This window comes from Amphiprion ocellaris, chromosome 24 (genome assembly GCF_022539595.1).
Source record: "Amphiprion ocellaris isolate individual 3 ecotype Okinawa chromosome 24, ASM2253959v1, whole genome shotgun sequence".
Classification (NCBI taxonomy): Eukaryota; Metazoa; Chordata; class Actinopteri; family Pomacentridae; genus Amphiprion; species Amphiprion ocellaris.
Window position 1 is genome coordinate 10,232,279 of NC_072789.1, and position 26,066 is coordinate 10,258,344.

Below are 26,066 nucleotides of genomic sequence, written 5' to 3' on the forward strand. Positions count from 1 at the left end.
ACTTTCACCTTCGGCAGTGAGATCCCAGAGCAGGACGAAAGCACCATTGAATCTGTGGGTTCCTTGAGCTGTTAGCACTATGACCATCAGGTGCAGGCTGGCAAAGGTGCAAGATGTGGCGAAAACACTGGCCTGGTGCCACACTCACAAATGAACTATATACATATGTACAATAATAACCCCTCAGTAAACCACGTCCATGTTCACAGGGCGTTGGTGAAGTCATAGGGGTGCTGGCAGAGGGGCCCTGCCAGATCCAAGTGCAAAGATATAAAATATGTAAAAAGTTTGAAAAGTAAGAACCAGTTGAATATCCTGGTTTGAGCATGAGAGCGTTTTCCATCACACTCTTAAGCACTTCTTAGGTGGAGATGGGCTGCTGCTCTCATCCTCGCTCCTCTTCCTCTTTGCTGAATGTACCGCACGCTCTTCTGGAGTTAGCTTGAACAGGCAAACGACTGACATGAGTATATTTCCCTCTTCGTCATAGTCACTGATCCTCCACCGGTTTGGCCGCTCTGTGTTGTCTGTCTGAAAAACTGGGGAAATGACTCTGATGACGACATGGTCACGACAGCGCAAGACATGAACAGAGTTCCTTCGGTCGGCCTTCAGCTCCATGTACGATGCCTTCTCAGGATGGCGTGGCATACGAATAGCTCGAAGAGGAGAGCTGGGGTCTGCAGGCGGCACCATCAGACCTGCTGGTGCTCGAGTAAGAGGAGATGGAGTGGCATTCTCCATGTCGATGTCCAGCTCAAAGGGTGTATCCAACAGCCATACATCAAGGGCTCCCTGAAGAATTATGAACGGGAAGTCTTTGGAACCCGTCATCAGATTCAGATACAGGCCAAGAATGCAGGAAGTTAAGGAGGGAGGGTCTTCTTCGGTCAAAGGACGGTTCCTTAAATTGGTGACCAACATGCGGAGTACCAGTCCTTGCCTCGGCATCTCAACTACAAAGACACAAAAGACAGAAAGATTAGTCACACAAGTCATGACATTATCACACAAAGTAAATCCTGGAGGCAGTCGTGCATTTGTGACTTTCGAATACCATTCACATCTTCTTTCCACAGAGAAACTACTGGAGACTCACAGCTGAACTCGTTGTCCGTGAGAACTTTAGGGTTTAATAGTTAGATCAGATCATTAAAGTCCAGAAGTCTATAAGATCGTTATCTTTAGTAAAACATTTTTTACCCTGAATTACTTAATCAGAGGTGGTGGTTGAAATGTGCTTGTCACCTCTGGAATATCTGTTCTAACACTTCCTTCTACAAGAAACTCAGGTTGAAGAACATCATCTGATTAACTGCCTTGTAGGAAATACTTAATAATATACATAATTTCTAAGATGTTGGGACATTTAAATACAGCAAAACAGTATAATCATTGAGTCAAATGGTTATTTTAGCCTGTTTTTCAACAGTTACTGTGTTGATTAATATTTTTTTCAGTTTACGAGATATTATCTGGAATTCACCAAAACAAGAAAAATTTATCATTTATATATGTGTATATATATAAATATCCTTAATGTATATAATTTTTCTTTCAATTAATGGCAAGTTTCTTTAACGTGGAAAATCTGGTTGATTTAAATACATTCAAAATAGAGAATATAGTCAAACTGTGAAAGAACAAAGCATCATAAAAAAAAATACAACTTCTGATCTTATTTTATTATGTTTTTTTTAAACAAATAAAATCTTAATTATTTTTTTACCATTTTTTACCACTTATCTGTAATTTAATAAAACAAATATCTTTAAAATTATTATACTGTTGCTCATTTAAATGCAGTAAAGCACACTCATTTTAACAGTTAACATGCAGTTTTATGTTTTTCTGTGATTTTATATGCTATTAGCAATAATTTTACAATACAGGATTACCTGCTAAACTAACAATAAATTGGTAAAATATTACAGGAAAAAATGTTTTTAAAAAAAAATCTACTTGTCCACTGTGTATCAATCACACAAACATCTTGGAAACACCTGCACAGACAAGCAGTAACAAAAGACAATGACTTTTGCATAAGATTGGCCTACGTTACTGCACACAAGCTAAAATATATCATTTGAAAGGTCTCCTTTAAATGTATTCTTTCTCATTGGCCTGTTTTTAGACTGTTTTTCTAATTAGCAGAAAATTCATATAATTAGCCTGCTTTTTTGTGAGTTCGGATGAATTAGCATTTTTACATCTTTACAGATTATGAATTTATTATTTCAATTCAGTGACAACAACCAGAAGAGACAAACTCTAGCCTCAACACATGGAAACAGACTGAACTGATGATAGCATCTTTTAAACAAATGTCCTGACGCCATCTTTGTTCTAAAGTTCACTGCAGGTGGACATTTTAAAACTTCTATTTTGTCATTAATAATCATATATTTTATACCAGAAATGTTCACTCTGGTCAAATATCATTGTGTTTAAAATATTAAAAGATGAATTTAAAAAACAAACAAAATTCTGCCTTGTCAGAGTTGTCACTTACGGTCTTGTAACGTATTGTCAATGGTGTAGGTGAGAAGATACTTTTCTGGTCGGTACTCGTCCATTTTTCAGGTTTTTTCGTGGTTTCAGCAACCGCTTGAAGACTTTTTGACTTTTCAAGATGTCAGCTCCCTTAAGTTTGTGTTCAAATTCAGGTCTGGACTTAGAATCCTCTGACCTCTGTTTTTATATGCCACTGTCATCACCATGACAACCAGTGCTTCCATTTATCATTCTGTTCTACACATTGAAATATTGAAAACACAGCCGTGACTGCTATATGATTTTAGACTTTGTGGCTGTTAAAACTGTTAAAACATGTAGATAAATAAAATAATTAGCTGCAAATAATGACATTTTAATTCATTCAAATGCAGTAAAACAGTGTAATCTTAAGGTCACACATTTAGATGCACTGGGCCATTTTTGACCCACTTATGCATCTAAGGGTTAAAGATTTGCAATTATAGCTACTGAGAAGTGTATAGACAGAATAATTTGTCTCAATATTATTTGCGTAAACAAAATCTGTGTGTGGAAGTGTGATTTGTAAATATAAAACACACCAAAAAATGGTAAATTATCAAAAATGTATTGCATTTATAAACAGATCCGCATAGGAATAAATTCAACAAAATAAAAGTACCTGTGAATACATTATTACAAATAAGTTTGTCAAAAATTTTTTTGTCAATTATGCGCTATATTTTATAGAATTACAGAATTTCCATTTGGGGATCAATGAACTATTTGTATTACGTTCCAATATTGTCTCATATTTTCTAATATTTACATATTTAACATGGTCTCAGTTAAAGGAGCAGTTGATTGGATGTTACTCCTGTCAGTCCAATCCTTCCAAAAAGAAAGCACTGCGTTGGAAAATATCCCCATCTGATTTTGTGGCAGTTTTATGAACTACATGCAGTCAAACTTTCTGCACATAACCTCTGATTTTCAAAAGTATCATCCCAGGCAGGGTTGCTGTCGTGCTTTTTCACCAAATACTAACTCTTTTATAGTTTTTTCCTCAGTCTGTAGAAAACAAACAGTTATTATTCGTTATAATAAATCTTAAAATTGTCTTTGCAGCACAGATGAGAGAAAAACAACACCGGAGTTGCAGATTATCACTGTCTTTAATAGTAAAAATATAGAATAAACAGTATAAACATTATTGAGTTCACATAATGTCTTAGTTTTTTCCAGCTTTGGTTCAGTTTAACTTAACATGGTTCATTTTTAGGAGCAAATAAAAATATAACATGTCATTGGTTTGGTGGAGCACAGAAACCTCCACATGTCCTTCAGAAACAAAGTCATCCTCCAAACATGAGCATAGATTTCACATCCGTGTGATCAACAGGGGGGAGCTTTGTGTGTTTCCTCCTCATTGGTCAGAGTCTTCTACGTCTCCTGAGTCAGGTTTGGGTTTGGCCAGGTTGGCCCTGACTCGAGCCTGGTCCACAGCATCCAGCAGGTTTTTGGAGTCCAGTGCCAGAGTGTGAGCAGCTGCCAACATCTGCCGCTGACACTCCTCCTTCAGCGATGTGACCGAGTTCTGCTGGGCCAGTCGCATCTTATTGATCAGCTCCGCTAAATCCTTGTTCAGAAGTTTCTCAGTGCCCTCGATCTGAGAGGGAAAGTAGAGGAGATCACATGGTACCGCTTGGTTCAACAACAGTTGTTTTTTTATGCCAACACATCTGCTGGCTCTACTACTTATCTAAGACAATCAGACTGGACTGCTTTATATTACAACTTTTATCTTTGAATGAAAGTGTCCAAAAGTTTGGGATCACCCAGACAATTTCATGTTCTCCCCTCACACTTTTATTCATATGCTAACATAATTGCACAGGGGTTTTCTAACTATCAATTAGTCTTTCAACACCATTAACCCTCCTGTTGTCCTCATTTACAGGCACCAAAAAATATTGTTTCTTTGTCTGAAAAAAATCCAAAAATTCAGCAAAAAATCCCCCAAATTTCTGAAAATTTGCAAAACCTTCAGGAAGAAAATTCCAATAATTCCTTAAAAGTTTCCCTTAAAAGTTTTATTTTAAAAAAATCCCCCAAATCTGGCAAAAAAAATCCTGTAAATGTTTTCAAAAATGAGTAAAAATCTTCCAAAAAAAAATCCTAAAAATATCTAAAGTGATTACATATATATCAGTAAAACGTCTATGTTCTTTTAGAACATTCACAAAAAAAATCGCTTCTTGACAATCTCCTTGACCCTCTTCTCCTCAATGTACTCCGTCTGGTCCTCCTTCAGGTACAGGATGATCTTTGTGCCACGGCCCATGGGCTCACCATTGTCAACCTTGACTGTGAATGATCCTCCAGCAGATGACTCCCAGGCATACTGCTCATCATCATCATGCTTGGTGATGACAACTACCTTCTCAACAACACGGTAGGCAGAGTAGAAACCCACTCCAAACTGACCAATCATGGAAATGTCAGCACCAGCCTGCAGGGCCTCCATGAAGACCTTCGTACCAGACGTGGCGATTCTACCCAGGTTCTTAATCAAGTCTGCTTTGGTCATTCCAATTCCAATGTCAATGAGGGTCAGGGTGCGATCAGCTTTGTTGGGGATGATATCAATTTCCAGATCCTTGCCGCTGTCCAGCTTGGATGGATCAGTCAAGCTTTCATAGCGGATTTTGTCCAGAGCATCAGAGGCATTGGAGATCAACCCCCTGAAGAAGATCTCTTTGTTGGAATAAAAGGTGTTGATGATCAGGTGTTGATTTTTTTGTGAATGTTCTTAAGAAACATTTTTCACATTTCTTTTTTTCCACCGAAAAATGTTCAAAGATTTCCCAAAAATGTTGAAAATGTGGACAACAGAAGTTTCACTGTGAAAATATGTTTTTTTCCCACATTTTCAAACTTTAAAACGGCTCAGTTTTGACTCGCAGGACGACACGAGGGTTAGCTAACACAATGTAGCATTAGAACACAGGAGTGATGGTTGCTGGAAATGTTCCTCTGTACCTCTATGCAGATATTCCATTAAAATCAGCCGTTTCCACATTGACAATGTTTGTGTTTGACTGTGTTTCTGATTGATTTAATCTTATCTTCATTGAACAAAACTGCTTTTCTTTGAAAAATAAGGACGTTTCTAAGTGACCGCAAACTTTTGAACAGTAGTTAAGTTTTTTTTACATCTGAAATGCAGTTCTCCACAGGCATCACGCCCAGTGAAACAATGATGCCATATCTGATCTGTTGACTGCATGCTTGTACACTGTGGTTGGAGAAACAGTAGCTGAAGCTTACCTCTGTGGTGACAGAGCTGTGCAGAGAGGGCAGGATCTCGTCAACACTTTGAATCAGGCTGCGTAGGGTGATACCCACCGCCTGAAAAGGGGTGAGGGAGGGACGAATGGAGGGGAGGAGAGAGAGGGAGAGGGTTGGAAATGGGAGAGAGGTGGGTAGGAAAGAGGGGAGATAAAATATGGTGGAATGTGAACATTTTCAGAATGTACATTTTTGCACTGAAACAAAGGAAACATCTGGAGTTGTGGTTATTTATAGGTTATTATGCTCTGATTTTAATGAGATCAGATTAGGCTGAATGTGGCCCCTGAACTAAGATGAGTTTGACTCCCCTGCTGTAAACACTCAGAGATATTTAGTGAGTTAAAAGCTTAACCCAACAGGGCTGTACCCTGTTCACAGCCTCTCGTGTTTCTTTATATATGATTCCAAGTGCTGGGTTTACCTTGACAGCGTGGGGATACTCGGAGGCTGGCAGTGTGTTGACGTCATTCTTCAGCTGGACCACCTGTTTCACCATCGCCATGACGCCCGTGTAAACCTGATCACCTGATCGGTCCAGCTCAGCTGTGGGTTGAGGCTGCGATGGCACGTCACCAAATTTAATACATAGCTCCTTTTGAGTTCTGAAATGTCAACTGTATGAAGCATTTTTACACTTCTTTCTGATGCAAATAGCAAAATGGAGTTTTACCTTCGTGACTGTGGGAGGCATGGGGGGTTTCTCTGGTGGACCTGAAAAATATGTGCAGCTTGCATTTACTCCATACACATTATATTGTGAGAATGTTTAATCTTTTCATTTTTTGCATCTCCTCATGTTGTGATTGTTATTTTGAAACCATTTATGTTTCGTGTTCCTGTGTGTTTTCCTCATTTTAATAATTTACAGTGCATTTCTGCATATTTTTCTCCTCATCCTTTTCTAGTCTTAATTTGAGAAACACAAACCCCAAACCCCAAACCAACAATCATAAACACTGAGTGACACTTTTAAACAAAAATAAATCTAAACACACACTCTTCAATGTTAGACTTGACCCATATCATCACGTCTAACATCAATATCTGCACAGTGCTGCTGGATATAGGCTACAAAAAGCTGAGAAAGGCCACCAGATGAAACTGGACTTACCATTTTCTTGGCTTTTTTCAGGAGGCTGTAAATAACAGAGAAAGAGACAATACCTCCTAAATCATTTTAACAGGTTTCAGCAGTTTTTCACCTCAAGTTGAGATGTTGAAAAGTCTTTTCTTTTATTGGAGGTGCAAAAGGAGATTTCACTATGATTGGTGCTGACAAGGAAAAAAACACAAGGCTTTTATTCTGAAATTTTGTGTGGAGAATCATCAGTGAGGTTGATGAGTTAACCTACTTTCACATGAGCATGAGCTTAATAATTTTGCAGTTTAAATGTGGAAAACAATACTTTCATCACTTCTGACATTAAACTTTCAAAGAGACAGAAAACCAAAGAAAACAAGAATCTGTCGCAGAAGCTGACTGAATCATCCATCCACTATCTACACCACTTAATCCTCATTAGGGTCGCAGGGGGCTGGAGTTTATCTCAGGTGACTTAGAGTGAAGACAAGGGACACTTGAATAGGTCACCAGTCTATCACAGGACTACATATAGAGTCAAATAAACCACTAAATTCACACCTACGGGCAATTTAGAGTTACCAATTAACCTCAGCATGTTTTTGGACAAGGCAAAAATGCTAACCACCGAGCCACTGTGCAGCCCTGACTGAACCAAACTACTGATAAAACACTAATTTAGGACAGATGGCACATTTCCAGGTGAGTTGCTGCCCTCTACTGTCCAAAATGTGCAAAAACAGCACAGAAATGTCTAAAAGAGGAAGCAGACAGTGTACCTTGATTTGTGCATCCAGTCGCGCAACAGGATCCTACACACACACAAAAAAACAACACCAGCTTCAGTAAATGCAACGATGATCAGTGGGTGTGTTTGAATCATTTCATTCTAATTAAAGCCACCTTATTTAAGGCCACTCACAAATCATGTGATCTGTCTCTTACATCATTTCATCACACTCAGAAAACCACAAACTACTTGCTGGAGTTCACAATGTGTGTGTGTGTGTGTGTGTGTGTGTTTTCTCACCAGTTGTCGCTCCTCCTGCTCCAACCACTGTTTATCCATCAGCATCTCTTGTCTTTGTCTTTGCAAAGTGTCCTCCACTCTTTCTTTCTCCCAGGCTGGCCTGCTGTCCTTCTCTGCTGCCTGCACACACACACACACAGACACACACAGACACACACAGACACACACAGACACACACACAGACACACACACACACACACACACACACACAGACACACACAGACACACACACACACACACACACACACACACACACACACACACACACACACACACACACACACACACACACACACACACACACACACACACACACACACACACACACACACACACACACACACACACACACACACACATAAACCTGAATGGCTGATTTTTAATGGAATATCTCCATAGAGGTACAGAGGAACATTTCCAGCAACCATCACTCCTGTGTTCTAATGCTACATTGTGTTAGCTGATGGTGTTGAAAGGCTAATTGATGATTAGAAAACCCTTGTGCAGTTATGTTAGCACATGAAAAAAAGTGCGACTTTTCATGGAAAACATGAAATTGTCTGGGGAATTGTCCCAAACTTTTGAACAATAGTGTATAAGGTCCTATTAAATACTTAATTCTAACTTGAAAGTGTTGCTGACTGTGGTTTGGTTTCTTCTACACACAATCAGCACAACAGGAAGAGCAGCACTGAGCAGCCACATGACACCAGAAACTTCACCACACCCTCTCCGTCCCTAAAAAGGACTGCTATTGGCCCATTAAAGGACACAAGAGCCAATCACAGAACCTGTCAGTGAACCTGTCATTATAGTGCTCCACATACAGCTATTTAGGGCATTTTCAAACATATTTGTGCATTTTTTTGCATATTAAAATTCCCCTTTGGCCCCCTCAAGTATTTTGTCACATTGGTTCTTGTTGTGGTTTAGTCATGCACATTTTAAACGCTGGTCTGAAAAGCCGTACCACAGTTGCCATCACAGAACATGACTCAAAGGCAAACTTCCCCATTGTGTTGTGATGTAATCTGAGAAGTTCGGGTTACAATTTATTGATAGTACATTTGCAGCATTTATTGCATATGTTTGGCAGGAAGATAAAAATTAAGGTGAAACTGAATTTGGTCAGCTATACACTGCAGTATATTTCTGTTTGTGTGTGTGTGTTTGGACACCTGTATTTGCGAGGCCCGAGGCAGGGTGTTGCCTTGTATTCTTGAGGGCTGTTGACACAGACACACACACACACACACACACACACACACACACACACACACACACACACACACACACACAACATGCAACTTATTATGCTGTACATCTTATCGATGAAAATCTGCATTTAGTCACTATTACGCTGAAAAAAATACATTTTCATCTTTATTCTTTATTAATTTGAGTGCTTTAACTAGAAGGATCTTAGTGTTAAATACAAAAATATTAAATAGTAAACATACAAAAAACATTTAGGAATTGAATGTGCACTGTCTTTACTGTAAAATGATCATTTTAATGTGAAAAATTGTCAAACCATTGATGCCTTGTGTCTTGTGAAAAACTAAATATGTTGATTTAATAAAATAGGAGATTTTCCCATTCACTTCAATACCATCTTCAAATTTGTAAGAACCTCTTGTGGCCATTACAGGAACTGCATCCACAATTATTACTGCATGACGATCAGCGTATGTTTGTTTGTCTGTTCGCAACGTTACTCAAAAACGGTCCAACGGATTTGGATGAAATTTTCACAGAAGATCAGAAATGACACAAGGACCAAGCGATTGGATTTTGGCAGTGATGCAGCTTATAGTCTGGATCCACAGATTTGCTAATGATTTCTGTATCCTTCCAAGTTCACAGCACGGCATCACTGTAACTATGACAACAAGTGAACACTACATCAGCTGCCTGCTGATGATCACATGATTGCGATCCTACTACAAATCGACTGTCTTATCGGGACTTATCCATTGGAAATCATACAAGGAACAACTGATTAAATTGTTGGGGTGTTTCCACGTTCCATCAATTCCTGCTGCCCGCTACATATTCAGGTCACGATTCGGTATCCATATATAACGTACACATGCATAACACATGCCTGTGCTCAGCGCAAGGTCATTTTGTTTGTGGGTACATCTATATTAAATGGCCACATTCTATACTACTGTGATTTCTGCCATGAATTATTTCAAGATTTCAGCTGTGAAAATGATGCAATGACTGAGTCGCCTTAGCGGAGTAAATTTGTGATGCGGTTCCAAAGCAGAAACCTCCAGGTATTTAAAATAACACATCTGATTTTTAATATCTGGACTAAGTTGGGTTTACAACTTAGTGGTCAAGTGTTTTTGACCTCAGCTGCACCTTGTGTGCTGAGTTCATATTCAAATAAACATGTTGTGTGTTTGTGTCGTACTTTGGGCGGAGGCTCTGCGTGGTTGGGGTCAAATATCGATGTCATGGTGTGCGATCTGCCTCGCCTCTCATCCGCCTCCTGCTCCAACTCCATCCTGTGGATATCACTGTGAAACACACAGACAGCAGTCACCGATGGTGCCCTACTGCATATCTGGAATAAAATCATTACGACGCAAACAGCCATCAGTCATCACAGGGGCCAACAAATGAGAAAAGCCTTCTAACAACCGCATGTAAATGAGGGGTTTGCACCAGAAATAATACACTCGTGCAGGTGTGTGAGCGTACTTTAGCGAGCAGACGAGCTGGCTGAAGGTGGGCCGGGAGCGTGCCTCGTAGGCCCAGCAGCGGGTGAGCAGGGAGTAGATGATGGGAGGGCAGAGCTGCGGTTTCTGGAGTCGAACGCCCGACTCCAGCTGGCTGATCACCTGACCGTTCTCCAGCCAGAAGAACGGCTGCTGGGCCATTGAGAAGATCTCCCACACACACACGCCTGGTTGGAAACACACACATGACGGGCTGTATTCACAAAATATGGCTTACAATGATACCAGCAGCAGATATACCTCTCTTATTCATAGTTTTTGTTAGCTGGCTTTTAGGTTTCTGGTGAACAATTGCAACAAGATGATATTTTTATATTAGGTTTGTAGCAATCTTGTGGTGGACTTCTGTGGAAAAATAATGGCAAACAGTTGATTGGAATTTGTGCTTTTTGCTTCAGGTTTGCTACAATGTTTAATGTTCGCACACCAACAGCTATTTTAGTATCACCATTTAACCCACCATGCATGCTTGTTGTTGTGAAGGTACACTAGCGTTCAACAATTTGGGGTCATCCATGAAAACTCACACTTTTATTCATGTGCTCACATAATTGCACAAGGGTTTTCTAATCATCAATCAGCATTTCAACACCGTTAGCTAACACAATGTAGCATTAGAACACAGGAGTGATGGTTGCTGGAAATGTTCCTCTGTACCTCTATGGAGATATTCCATTAAAAATCAGCTGTTTCCAGCTAGAATAGTCATTTACCACATTAACAATGTCTACACTGTTAGCCAGTTAGACTGTAGCTAGAAGTACACTGCTTTAAATCTAATTAGCACCTGAAAATGTGACATTGATACAGATTTCATACCAGGATCCATTAGCCTATTGCCAAAAATGCTATCTATGGTAAACATAAGCTGACATGTTTGCCACTAATGGCAAACTTGTGACCAGAATTTAGCTCGACTGTCAAACTGTGGAGACAAACCACCAGAGAACATCTTTGCCAGAAGTGCTAAACTTCTCATTACTGTCAGAATGTTGCTGGTGACATTTTCTGCAAATCAACCACAAGTTTGCACAAATCCACCACAAACAGTTAGCTCTCTTAAGGTTAGGGGACTTTTTAATGTTTCCAGCTTACTACATGGATAATAAGACTGCATATGACACAAAAGGTCAACCTCCGTTCCAGTTTATGATCAGCAGCAAAAAATGTAATTTAAATGCTGAGATATCTTGAAATGAAACACAGTCCTTACTGTGCTTTATTGCTAATATACATTAAAACAGTTTTAAATAAATCAGTTATATTTTTACAAGAAGAGTTTTAGGGTAATTTTGCACAACACAATGAATTTGGTGGAGGTTACACTTCCTCAAACTGAATTAATAGCAGCTGCAAATGGTAACTCTGTTATAGTTTCAGTATTATTTTGGATATTTCAGTCCGAAGTTTTTCTTTCGTGCAACCTTTCATTCCTATAAATATTATGTCTATCTATGCACTCCTTGTTTTTGCAACAAAAATAACCATCTTTCAAATAAATCTTTCTTATTATTGTCCTTGTGTTATTTGTTGGAGGCTCACTACATGCACTCTTTTAAAATAAGCACAGAAACCATACATTATAAATTGTGAGTTAGATTACGGTTCACAAAAGGTAAAACTGTCATTTTTACAAATGAGAAAAGAGAGAATCCTTTAAAGATGATTCATTCTTTCTGTTAAAAGGCATAAATAAATCAAACAAAGTTTCATCGCCTTTTCATTAGTTTCATTATACTTTATAAAACTATTACTAATGAACATTGAGTCGGTAGTAATTCTGGTAAAAAAAACAATACTTGAAACATATTACGATGTCATGCAGTTCCCCAAAACTCAGAGCCTCAGTTCATGCCTCAGTAAACACCTCACATTGCTCAGTGCTTTCCTGTTCCTTTCTGAGAACAAGCTTAGACTCAGTGAGATGGTTTAAAGTGCTCACCAAACATCCAGACATCACTGGCTGTGGTGAAGCGTCTGAAGTTGATAGATTCGGGCGCCATCCACTTGATTGGTAGTCGACTGACTGAAGCTGCGCACAGAGGGAAAATATTATGACACAGACAAAAAGAGAAACTTGTATTTTTACTTTAATTTAAATTTGTAATAGTGTGAATGCATATTGAAGGCGTGTAAGTGTCTGCACCTTTATAATACTCTTGTTCGTCAACATAGCGAGAGAGGCCGAAGTCACCGAGCTTAACGCAATCAGGAGACGCCACCAAGACATTCCTCACTGCTATATCTCTGGAGGACACAGAACGGAAACAAGACAGAAACCAAAAGATGTGACAAAGAACAAAGAAATAGTTCATGCAAAGAAGAAGAATGTTATATAACACTAGCGGTCAAAAGTTATAGAATGCCCCAATTTTCCCAGTTTCTTTTATTGAAATTTAACTCATTGAAGTCCAATGAATTGTGGTAAACTGCCAGAGGTTAAAAAAAAGGTAAGGTTACCTTTTTCCTTTTTCCCGGAACAAGAAATGGGTTAACATCTTAAAGCTGGTCTGCAACAATGAGGATTGATCAAGCCTTGAAAGTTGGTGCTACCAAATCCTACAGGTGTCCCAACTTTTCTTGATTACTTACAATCCATCTGCCTGCATAAAAGTAGTGCTGGAACACACCGTGGCACCATACCCTCCAGAGCATCATTAGAACAGTATTATACTGCAGAAAATAGTGTGTTGCTATAAAAATGGCAAGGAATGTAGGTCTTTCATACAGAGACATTGCAAAGAAAGTCAAGGTGTCAGTGAGTACAGTTTTCTTCACCATCAACAGGCTCAGAAACCGTGGGAAACTCTGACAGGAAGAGACCCAAAGCCACAACAGAATCAGAAGACAAGTTTCTGAGAGTCAACAGCTTGGTGATATGCGGTTCACAGGACAACAGCTTCAAGCACAGCTTAATAGTGGTTGTAGTAAGGAGTCTCAGTTTGAACTTTGAAGAGAAGACTTGGAGTTGCAGGTTTGACAGGTGGAGTTGCAGCAAGAAAGACATTGCTAAGATGTCAGAATAAGGAAAATAAGCGTGCAGTACCCTCTGGTATGTTCCTAGCTGGTCAGGGGTTTATCCTACAGCAAGATAATGACCCAAAACGTCAGTCCAAGCTATTCCAGAACTACCTTAGGAAAAAAGAACAAAAGCTTGACAACATTGAGTGTTCAACACAGTCTCCAGACTTAAACCCCATGGAGCTGGTTTGGGATGAACTGGACAGAAGAGTGAAAGTAAAGCAACCTACAAGTGCCACACATTTATGAGAAGTTCTGCAACAGAGTCTTTCTGAAGAACGCAAAATACCAAGGATATCCATTCTATCATTCAGCTTAGCATCTTGGCTAAAGGCCACAGAATGCCTGTTACAGATACAGGAAGTTGTGTCACCTGTGCACCATATTGAGTCCCTCCAGGTAAGCCAATGCTTTGCAAATTTGTAAAGAGTACAGGATTAACGTCGTCGTGGTCAGGATGTACTTCTCTTCCAAGAGATACTTCCCCAACTGTCGGGGAAATTTAAAAAAAACACCCACTATTACACAACATATTGTAGACTGCTGTCAAACACATCTCAAATGATTGAACATCTGTCAAGATGAATATTTCCAAATGAATGTGAGAGATCATCAGCCATGTAGAAACACAAAAACACACCTCTCCATGTTCATAGAGCTCCATGACAATCCACACAGGATCGACTTCGATGACTCCAATGAGACGCACAATGTGGGGATGATCGAGATCTTTCATCAAGCCTGGAACAGACAAAGAAATACAGCTTTGACCACTGAAAAATTGCATTTCTAGAATGCTTTGCTTTTAAAGAAAGACAGATTTGAGGCATTTCTTGTCAGCTGCCAGAACCAACCCACAGAGTCCGTAATTACTCTACATGGTATGTAACCATCGCAAGCTTCCATTGTAACCTTAATCAGACACTTCAATTTTTGTGTGGAAGATTTTGCACTTAAGTGGTTAAAGTGTAAAGTTTGGCCTATTTCTCACTCATGCAGTAAATGATATTCATGCCTCAAGCACTTGAAGTGACAAAATGACAATCCATGACCCATCAATAAAGCTGTTTAGCAACTTCTAGCTCAGTTTTTGCCACATAATTGTTATTATTATTATTATTATTATTATTATTATTATTATTATTATTATTATTTGATGAGGCTGTATAGTGGCTTGGTGGTTAGCACTTTCACCTTGCAGCTAGAAGATCCCCAGTTCACTTCTCCGCCTTCCCGCGATCTTTCTGCATGGAGTTTGCATGTTCTCCCTGTGTATGTGTGGGTTTTCTCTGGGTTCTCCAGCTTCCTCCCACAGTCCAAAAACATGCTGGGGTTAATTGTTAACTGTAAATCTGTAGGTGTGAATATGAGTGTGATTGTTTGTCTGTATATGTAGCCCTGTGATAGACTGGTGACCTGTCCAGAGTGTCCCCTGCCTTCACTCTAAGTCAGCTGGGATAGACTCCAGCCCCCCATGACCCTCATGAGGATTAAGCGGTCTATTGATGATGGATAGATGGATGGATTATTTAATGGTTTAGAGCTGTGCATAGCTGTTTTGTGTAACAGAGAGCCCAGCGTTTGCAGCTAGCTGAATATAATGGAGCATTTAGCCTCTCAAGAGTCCCAAAATTCCCAACCGAAACCAGAGCTAAAAGGATAGTCAGACACCAAACACTTTGCAAGGTGATAACATATCAGACATTGTGTTAACATAGGTTACTGCCAGACAAACTGATGTGGGAAAAGTGTTACTAAAACATACAATATTTTTCAAGCAGACAAAAAATTTCATTCAACCAATGGCTTTAAGCTTTTCATTTAAGTGCCTTTCATAAATGGCATGATTTTATTCTCAAACTGTGATGTTTTTTTCTTCGATGCTGTTTGTCTGTGTGTGAGGATGACTGTGGCCTTCAAACTACCGCAGCCACCAGTCTCAGCTGTTGCACAAAGCCACAAGCAGGCAACAGGAAGTACAGCAGCTATCTGCCTGATGAAACCTTGAAATGTTCTGAACTGAGCAACTTCACTCCTGCGCTGTCATATTATACAACTAGTTAAATGCATATATGTCATATTTTCATGTAAATTCTTTTGGCAAACATTTTTTTTATATGAACGGTTAAAGAAACTTTTTACATTTGCAGGTTTTGCAGTGACGTCTCAACTCCCACATGCGCTGCAAAACGTTTCGAAAGGAAATAATCACTGCAGTGTACTCACCCGCCTCACTGAGAAACTTCTCCTTCACCTCCGCTGAACAGTCTTTACATGTTTTAATAGCAACACGGATCTTCTCCCCCGTCTGCAAACACACAAGTAGCACCAGCACTGAACATGAGTTCTGTTCGACAAGAATCGAGGTAAGTTCTAGCTTGAACAATCTGCAGGGTTCGTCCTCAGGATCTTTAATGTGATGCCGTGATGATACTTTCACAACATCTGAACTCACCGGGCTTTTATATTCTCCATCGTGAACCTCTCCGAAGAATCCTTCACCCAGGATCCGCCCCACAAGAACATCATCTCTGGAGATCCTGTGCTTCTCTAAACATGAAGGGAAGAGTTCAGGAATGTGATGAACCTTGAAATTAAACCTCTATCTCTTTCCTAAAATGCAAAAACAAACTCTACAGGTGTGTTACATATATTTCAAGCTTAGAGGAAATGAATTTTAAGGAATCCAAAAACTAAAAAATGGGAAGGACATGTTGCCTCCCACTCTTTTTAGTTCCTTCCTTTGTACAAGTATACAAAATTCCTCAACACGTCACTGTGCAATTAGAATGGGATTCATTGTGGGTGTTCAGATTTGCTTGCAATCCACCTTTCACACTTGTACACTTGTGTTTTCACATCGATGGTGTTTAACCCTCGTGTCGTCCTGCGGGTCAAAACTGACCCGTTTTAAAGTTTGAAAATGTGAAAATAAAACATATATTTTCACAGTGAAACTTCTGATGTCCACATTTTCAACTTTTTTTGGGAAATCTTTGAACATTTTTATGGTGGAAAAAAAGAAATGTTAAAAATGTTTCTTAAGAACATTCACAAAAAATCTAAAATTGATTTTTTGTGAATGTTTTTAAAGAAAATATTAGAAGTTTTGCTGATGCGGAATTATTGGAATTTTCTTCCTGAAGGTTCTGCAAATTTTCAGAAATTTAGGGAATTTTTTTGCTGAATTTTTGGATTTTTTTGGTGTCTGTAAATGTGGACAACAGGAGGGTTAACCTTGAACTACAAGTGTTGTGGTTTGGCAGAAAATGAAAGATGCTGAGCAGAACTAAGAGCAAGTTTACAGGAAGCTAAAAGAAAAAATACATTTTGTTGCTTTTTTTTTTAGTTTGTCGTATGCTTGAATGATTTTTTAATAGGTGTCCTTTTCAAAGGGGAAGAGAGAAACTTGAAAAGTTGCTTTTTGTTTCATTTCCCACCCAAACTTATGATCGCAAGAATATTTCTCAACTTATGACCTCGTTTAAGGATATTGTACTGCTGGTGGACATCAGGCTAAATTTGGATTTTGGATAACTTTAGAGAGAAGTGCTGCTCACCACCAGAGTCTCCTGTATCTTCTGGAATCTCAGCATAAATATCAGAATCTAAAATTAAAGAAAAATGTTGAATTTACAGAAATGTTACAAATAAAATCTGATTAGTCAATTCTTGTCAATAAACTGAGCAATCAGACTTACTTTGACCTCTAATAGGAGTATTGGGACCACACCTGGAAGAAAAAGAGTGAGAATATCATCTTTAAAATCAAGCAGCCAGTGACAATTCACACTGCGAATGCCAGCAAAATTTCAGTGTTTGTGACATTTTGGGTCGGTGGAGAAGCAAAGAATCTGAAAAGAGGACGACAGGAAGGAGGAGGAAGGTGTTCAAATAGAAATTAAAAAAAAAACAACAAAACAAAACTATGCCCACACACCAGTTTATCACCACAGTGGAAAAAAATATGTGTCATTGAACAGCATTAAAGAAACAAGACTTTCCAATGTGACTCATCAAACTCACCGCTGTGGGATGTCAGGAAGTTTCAGTCTTGTGTCTCTCCCTGTAAGAATCACACATTTAAACGCAGATTTCACCTGTTTAGTTCGACACTCTGGAGCATCAAAATGCATGTTTCAGGCGTTTATATTTCATCCTTTTGTGTATTTGCTGTGATATGTGGCTGGAGCCTCATTACTATACTTTTATTAAGAGTCAAGAAGTGTCCAAAAACTCCTTTAAATAGATGTCTCCGGTTAGTTTTATTGTTTAATCCAGATCTTTGAGATGTGAAGCACATTAATGTATCTGAAAATCAGTGAATCTGAAAGGCTGATAAATAATAGAAATGACTCAGGTGCTGCCAGGTAGTTTAATTATCTCCACACTGACACTGTGTTTTAGTTTTTGGACTCATAAGAGCAGCATTTTCTTACACACTGCTACATTACTTACCTTTGCTTTTAATGAGCGAACTCTCTGCGCTGCCTTCCAGTCGACAGTAGCCGTCGATCAGGTCGGCCATGTTTTCTGCAACAGCCAGGGAGGAAGTGTTCACTGAGAGCGGCTAGAGGGTTGAAGACAGAAGATATTAGGTGCTTAAAATATATTGCACTTTAATCTCAGGAGACTCTTTTAAAAGTACAAGTCAAAGTGTTGTGAAACAGGCCGTGTTCAAAGTTCAGTCATCCACCAGACTCCAGAAAGTAGCGCTAACTTTTCACCAAACTAAATAATGCTTTTTTTTGCTTTCTGTACAGATAAATTTGAGTTTCTTTCACCCCTTTTAAAGGTCCCCTTACCTGGACCGGCCTGTATCTGGTCATAATGATTAGAATAATCTTTATTCATATGGCACTTTTTAAAATTCAGGTTTGCAAAATGCTTCACAAAGCAGCAAAACAGAACAGAACCTAAACATGACTTAAAATCTTCAGAATTTATTAGACAGATAAAAACATAAAGTAGAAATATTACTGAAAGAAGTAAAAGGCACTTCAAGAGAGGTTCAAATAAAAAAGGAAGGGCTCTGCGTTAAAGGCGGCCTCATTTCCTCGAGCAGATTATTTCAAAGGATGCAAAATGTGGCTTATTACTCAGCCAAGGAGTAATGTGACGATCGGCGTACGTTTGTCCGTCTGTCAGTTTGTCTGTGCACGACATTACTCAAAAATGAACTAACAGATTTAGATGAAATTTTCAGGGAAGGTCAGAAATGACAGAAGGACCACCTCATTAGATTTTGGCAGTGATGCTGCTTATAGTCTGGATCCACGGATTTGTTAAAGATTTTAGTATCATTGCGAGATAGCGGCACGGCGTCACTGTAACTATGACAACAAGTGAACACTACGTCAGCTGCCTGCTGATGATCACATGATTGTGATCCTACTACAAATCCACCTTTGCGGACTTATCAGGACTTATCTTTCAGATATGATACAAGGAACAATTGATGAAAGTGTGAGGGTGTTTCCGAGTCCCATCAATTCCCGTCGCCCACGATTCGATATCCGTACATAACGTACACATGCATAACACACACCTGTGCTCAGCGCAAGGTCATTTTATTTGTGGGTAAATCTATATTAAATGGACACAGTCTATATTGCCATGATTTTTGATCATCAATAACTAATAAACAAATGCTGCATTTCTAATAAAAATGCTGCATTTCTGACAATGCCATATGGGGGAATGAACAGCCTTGGCGGAGTACTGCGCTCTCTGAGTGCTTTTCTACTTTAATAATGATACCATCTAGTATGACTAAAGTACATGTTGAAATGTTATGATTCATTTCTCTTGCTTCAAATTTGGTAGAATTGCAGATTATAATCTATTGAGCAGTTTCAATACCATCAGGATCACTGACTCATTAGTAAAAACGTTATTCATTCTCTAATTTACAATTTTTGATTAGATAAAAAGTCAAAATGTGAATTTTTAGAGTTTTTCACATCAAATAAGGACACATATAGTATTTCCAAGTGTCTGTATCCAGAGAGGGTTCTTTAGTTTGGCTGCACAAAGGTGGAGGTGTTACTTGTTAAAAACTGTAGTTGACAGCAGTAATGAAAGCCTGTAATTGACTAAAATCCACCCCTATGTGCTACATTTTTAAAGCCGTAAAACAGATACAAGACTAGTCCAGTTTCCTCTCAGATCACTTTGCCCAATAGCACCCAAAAACAAAATAATGCTGTCTACTGCAGCTTTAAGCGGCTGAACAAAAACAGCATTGGTATTCAAATCAGTAGGTGTAGTTTTACCTGTTGGGCTCCCTCTATGTGCACAGTGAGCAGAGCCCGACCATCACTCTCTGCAGAGCAGGAAATACTGCGAACCTGAGAGAACTTGGCCAGATAGATGGGCTGCAAGAGATGTAAAACGGAATAAACAGAGAAGGAAATCCTCAGTTCACTTGAAATGATGAGGTCAAGAAGCAAATCTCAAAAGCTGAGAGTGAGAGAAAGTTTAAACACACTGTTGAGTTCTCAGTATGTTGACTGATGCCGTCGGGGCCGATGACCAGCTCTATTGTTACACTCCAGCCGTGCTATAGACGTTGGAAACACAAACACATATTGCATTTTGTTAAAAATCAGCAACCATTTACACAACTACTGAGGTGCTCAGAAGTTGTGAAAACCAACCACAATCTGGCAGGCGAAGCTCTCCTGTGTGAAGCTGTAGCACTGAGCCAGCGTGGTGAAGAACTTGACCATGCACTGGTCCTGCTTCAGAGTGGAGTAGCCCTGAAAGGTCTGCTGGATCATCCGGCGCAGCTGCTTGGGCTGATATGTACACACAAACACAAACACATAAGCAGCGATCACTCAACATGTCATTTCTGTATGCAACTTTAGAGTGTAAAGCAGCTTCTTCAGCTTCCTACTTTCATGCTGTCAATGAGCTCTCTGGAAAAAAACTGGTCCAGCCCGACATCTTTCCTAACGGACGAACAAACGGAAGTCAGACCAACAACGAGACAAGCAAAAACACTTCTTGCTGCAAAGCCGCATTTCTATGGTTTGACATTTTTTTCTTAACCAGCTGTGAGACACGTGTGCCCAACTTTGTTCTTCTCAGCATCAGTGAGTGTGTTTTTAATGCTAACCACAGACTGCATCTGATCATTTTACTCCGTCTCCATCTAGATCAGTTGATACCACATATGAGTTTTCTCTTTGTCATCAGTGTACAGTGGCATAGAGCTGACCTACACTACCGTTCACAAGTTTGGGGTCCCTTAGAAATGTCTTTATTTTTGAAAGAAAAGCATTTTTTTTCCAATGAAGATAACATTAAATGAATCACAAATAGAGTTTAGACATTGCTAATGTGGTAAATGACTATTCTAGCTGGAAACAGCTGATTTTAATGGAATATCTCCATAGGGGTACAGAGGAACATTTCCAGCAACCATCACTCCTGTGTTCTAATGCTACATTGTGTTAGCTAATGGTGGTGACAGGCTAATTGATGATTAGAAAACCCTTGTAGAATTATGTTAGCACATGAATAAAAGTGTGAGTTTTCATGAAAAAGGTGAAATTGTTTTGGTGACCCCAAACCTTTTTATGTGTGCTGCAATCGTCAATTTTAAAATGAAATGAAATATCATGTCTCGACAGCAAATCAAATGTATTTTTTTTTATCAGTGCATGCACTAAAAGCCTGATGTAAACACGACTTACTCCAACAGTTCAAAGTTGGACTTTTTCTCCAGTCCATTTGGATTCATATCTTTGAAGAATCTCCTGGAAGCACAATAAAAACATTAATTAAAAGAAAAAAACTCGTACAATAAATTTTTCTGTTAGAAGCTTTTATAAGGCAGTTGTTGCCACATATTTGTAAAGACATTTTTCAAGAAGGAATTAATATTTGTAAAAATACAAATTTTTATGTGGACATTATGGATCGTGTACTGATTTGGAAAGTTTTTAAATATTTTTTTTTTTAAATTTTACAGATAACTATTTAAATGCTTTCTTTTTTCTCTGATTTTACTAGATATTCACTGTAATTTAACAAAAAAGAAGAAACTGCGAAATTGTTTTAAAAATCTATACTTTTTAATCCTTAATATATATCTTTTTTTAGTACCTGCAAATATCTGTAATATAATGATATTTTAGCAGGTTTAAATGCAGCAAAAATAGTGCAATTTTACTGTCAAACTTTGAAAAAAAAGTTATTTATAAAAATACAGACATCACTGACAGTTTGGGCTTGATTTTTTATGGTCAATATTTAAATTGATGCTTTTCCCCAGATTTTAATAGACATTATTTTTTATGTAAGAAATAGAAAAAAAATCTGTAAAAAAAAAAGGAAAATTATTTTGAATTTTAAAAATCCTTTAAATCCTAGATCTCAGTTTCAGTAACTGCAAATATTTGTAACATATTGATATTTTTAGCTGATTTAAATGCAATGCAATTTTACTATCAAATGTCATTTAAAAAACATTAATATTTATAAAAATACATATATTAATGCGGACTTCACTGACAGTTTTAGCCGGATTTTTTATGGTCAACATTATTCTTTTATTTCTAAAGATTTTACCAGCTATTATCTGTAATTCGACACAAATCAGAACCATGGAAATCAGTAAAACAGCAGTAAATGTATATATAATTTTTACGTCACCTAATTTCCAGACAACCAAGCTGTAGAGCCATTCCATCACTAACTTTTGAGGCGTACTGCTGCATAAACTCACTTCGTACCTGTGGATAAGCACAGCACAAATAGACCTTCCGTTGATAACAGCTGTTACAGAAACTGACCTGCACTTAACCATTAATGTTGTCTAAATGGTAAATGGTCTGCACTCACTGTATGTAGGATCTTTAAAACTCAGCTAAGTTCAACACCATGCTGTAAAACGTGTTTCTCACTCATCATAACTGCTCTCCCACCTGATCTAAGCCTAATCCTGATTCTGAATCAGCTCCTAATAGTTTTAAACATTCAAAAAGTAACTTGCAAGTCACATTGTTTACCTGTCGGTAAAAGTAGAGCATTGTGGTTCTGTCATCTTGGAATTCCTTCATGAAGTCTGATGGGATGTATCTGATCCTCAGGTCGTATCTGGAGACAAACAAGCATCAGTCTTAGCTCCAAGCTAGTCAGTGTATTTAATCCTTAGATGCATAAGTGAGTCAAAAATGGCCCGTGTGGTTGTTTTCTTGCAATATCTGTGGATTTTTGTGGTATGTTTGCATGAAAATGTTCAAAACATGTTATAAAGTGAAAAATAAACATATTTCAAACATGAAATCATTCTTGTGTGGACAAAAATATAATACAAACAAATAATAAAAATTACTATTCTTAACCAAAATGGCAAAAAATGGAATAAAAACATATCAATTCTTATACGGGTCATTTTGACCCACTTATGGAAAAGGGTTGGGTCCAATCACTCGTGCATCTAAAGGTTTAGGAAAGTAGCCACTGGAAACGATCAAATCAAATTAAAAATTCACAAGCTTCAAAACACAAACAATAATGTGACAGACCTCCACTCGGCCTCTAGGTGCTGCTGCTCGTAGCGTTGGATGAGCTCCAGCATGGCCATGTCTGGGTGCAGCCAGTGCATCTCTGAGGACTTGAGGTGTTTGAGGAGGAGACCATAGCAGAGGCTGTGCTTTATGTCTGGACCCACACAGCCACTGGACAGCACAACACTGATGACTTCCTATGATGGAAAAACGTATCAAGCATATAGCTCTGGAAATTTTAAAAAAATGTCATATCTTGAAATTCACCACTGTGTGAAGAAAAAAAAAAACGATTTATTATGAAACAGCTCAAGAAAAGCCCTCTTCCTGAAATGTTCTGGTCATTTCACTCTTAAAACTAAAGTTGAAGCTAAAGGTCTTCTCTTTGGGCCCTTCTGGTGTTAAACTCTAGCCCTCTCACCTGTATCATAAACCATCACTGATGTAGTTTTCTGTGTCATTCTCATTACAGTATGACCGAACTGTATACTGACAGCTATAATTAACCCTCCTGTTGTCCTCATTTACAGGCAACAAAAAATATTGTTTCCTTGTCTGCAAAAAATCCAAAAAATCTGCAAAAAATGTCCCCAAATTCCAGAAAATTTGCAAAACCTTCAGGAAGAAAAGTCCAATAATTCCTTAAAAATTTCCCTTAAAAGTTTTATTTAAAAAAAAAAAAAAAAAAAAATCCCCCAAATTTGGCAAGAAAATTATTGTAAATATTTTCCAAAAAATTAGTAAAAATCTTCCAAAAAATCCTAAAAATATCTAAAGTGGTCACATATATATCAGTAAATCTTCTAATATTTTCTTTAAGAACATTCACAAAAAAAATCAACCAAAATCCAGCAGATTTTTTTTGTGAATGTTCTTAAGAAACATTTTTAACATTTATCTTTTTCCACCAAAAAATGTTCAAAGATTTCCCAAAAATGTTGAAAATGTGGACATCAGAAGTTACACTGTGAAAATATTTTTTTTTCCCCACATTTTCAACCTTTAAAACGGGTGAATTTTGACCCGCAGGACGACACGAGGGTTAACACTCTGAATGCTGTACCTTCTATTTCATTTAACACTGATCTTGCTGTATCTCTCTTCCACCACCCTTGTTTCTGTCTGTTTTCTATCTTTCCTATGAGATGCTTGAGTTGTGTTCATGTTTAACGTGAGGGTTTTCCATGCCAACATCACTTTGCGTTAGTGGGTTCTGCAAAATATCTTTTGATTGTTGTTGGTGTGATATAGATAAGTTCAACTGAACCGAATCAGTAAGGTGCTCTGTAAGTTGCTTTGAACAGAGCTACATCAATAATTGCTAAGAATCCAGTCGGGTGAAGACTAGAGTTTACCTTGACAGTCCATCCCTCCTCACAGCGGACTAGTTTGAAGTTTTTGCCCAAGTTGGAGCTGTTGCTATGGAAACACACTTTGATGATCTTCACCGAGAAGATGTTTTCCGTGACGACCGTTGTCGTGGGAGACATATCGGAGAAATCCGACTGGCTGGTGGGAGACATGCTCCTCCAGGACAGGGTGCTGGTGTCTCCCGACATCACGCACACACACACACACACACACACTCCGACACACACCGCGTGTTCACTACTGTACAGAGACACCCATGACTGTCACCATTTCACTGTCGCTTCCTTCTCGCTCATACAGAAAACATGAAGCTGGAGACAAAAAGGACAGCAATCACACCACAACCATGCTTTTGGGTTAAAGGAACATTTGTACGTCGGTAAAAGACTGGACTTGTTGTTGCGATTACTCTGTACTCACCAGTCTTGCACAAGCACCTTGAAAAATCCCTCTTTAAAATGAAGACTGCTCAATCCCAGCAACAGACTACATTCATGTTTCGTTGTTAAGTGCAGATTTGTACAGTTTGTCCTCTTTGGCAGATCAAAAAAGACTTTTCGAAACTGTGTGCTGAAGAGGAATCGTATCAGTTAACGAAAGAGGAAACAGTGCTGACGGGCAAATAAGGAAGTTGACGAGCAGCTACAGAAAAACTGACAGGACTGAAGAAACTGCTGTGTCACCCCCTTTTTCACATGCAACAGCACAGTGTGCAAAATCGGCCCGGCCCACAGTACGTTCGCTTCCTCTTGCAAAAGTTTTCGATGATTACAGGTGAAAACGGTGACTGTTATTGACTTCTAATGGAATATTTTAAAGGAACTCCTTCAAGTGCAGCAATGACAACATTAAACATGGCAGAAAATGTTCAAGATCTAAATTTACATGGAGATGTGATCAGCAAATTCCACCTGTTGATTGTTACTCCTAAAAAAAGGCATTTTCCAGGAGTAATTGTAATAACTTTTGCGCCATTGTCAGGTCAAAACTTCTGTGTCTACTATTTTGATTTATAACAAAACATCTGTAAAATTAATAATATTCTCTTCAGCCTAAACTACTAGTGGTGGCATTTAGGACATGGCAGCATAAACAGTGACGTGAACAAACATTACACCTAATAACAAAAGTGAATGAAGTATTTAGATCTCATGCTTCATTAAAAGTAGATATACCACAGTGTAGAAATACTGTGTTACAAGGATAAATTCAAAAATATTAGCAACAAATGCGCTTAAAGTACAAAAAGTAATAGTCATTATGCAGAATGGCATTTTTTTTTAGAATTTTTCATTAATGTTTTCATCACTGGAATGTTGGAATTGATAAAAATCATTTAACTACTGCTGGGAAGCTTGTGATCAATGCAGTTTTATCTACATCTATAATATTATGCCATAAATGATTTGCCGCGTTACATTACAGTTTGCATTATTAAGCAAAATCTGTAAAGTAGTGGA

The 26,066-nt window shown here is 38.4% G+C and overlaps 1 protein-coding gene across 2 annotated transcripts; it reads right to left on the reverse strand.

The window, feature by feature from the left end:
- Nucleotides 1-764: 764 nt before the first annotated feature.
- LOC111585687 (protein-tyrosine kinase 2-beta-like) lies at nt 765-25,332 on the reverse strand. Of its 2 annotated transcripts, none has more exons than XM_055008446.1 (30): nt 25,027-25,332; nt 24,591-24,917; nt 23,254-23,432; nt 22,735-22,822; nt 22,379-22,458; nt 21,418-21,480; nt 20,616-20,670; nt 20,374-20,514; nt 20,205-20,276; nt 19,990-20,091; nt 18,173-18,284; nt 17,741-17,780; nt 17,416-17,447; nt 17,275-17,322; nt 16,170-16,264; nt 15,941-16,022; nt 14,355-14,455; nt 14,088-14,203; nt 12,840-12,940; nt 12,636-12,725; nt 10,656-10,860; nt 10,366-10,471; nt 9,119-9,166; nt 7,941-8,060; nt 7,690-7,722; nt 6,941-6,965; nt 6,500-6,540; nt 6,251-6,385; nt 5,806-5,886; nt 765-956 (listed from the first exon to the last, which is right to left on the reverse strand). In XM_055008446.1, exons 2-30 carry the CDS (start codon nt 24,792-24,794, stop codon nt 906-908), a joined length of 2,646 nt encoding a protein of 881 aa, XP_054864421.1. In that variant the 5' UTR covers nt 24,795-24,917; nt 25,027-25,332; the 3' UTR covers nt 765-905. The 2 variants fall into 2 exon arrangements, with proteins under 2 accessions (XP_054864421.1, XP_054864420.1); XM_055008445.1 differs by lacking the exon at nt 765-956 and adding an exon at nt 3,632-4,144 and having other exon boundaries at nt 25,027-25,310.
- Between the last annotated feature and the right edge of the window lie 734 nt (nt 25,333-26,066).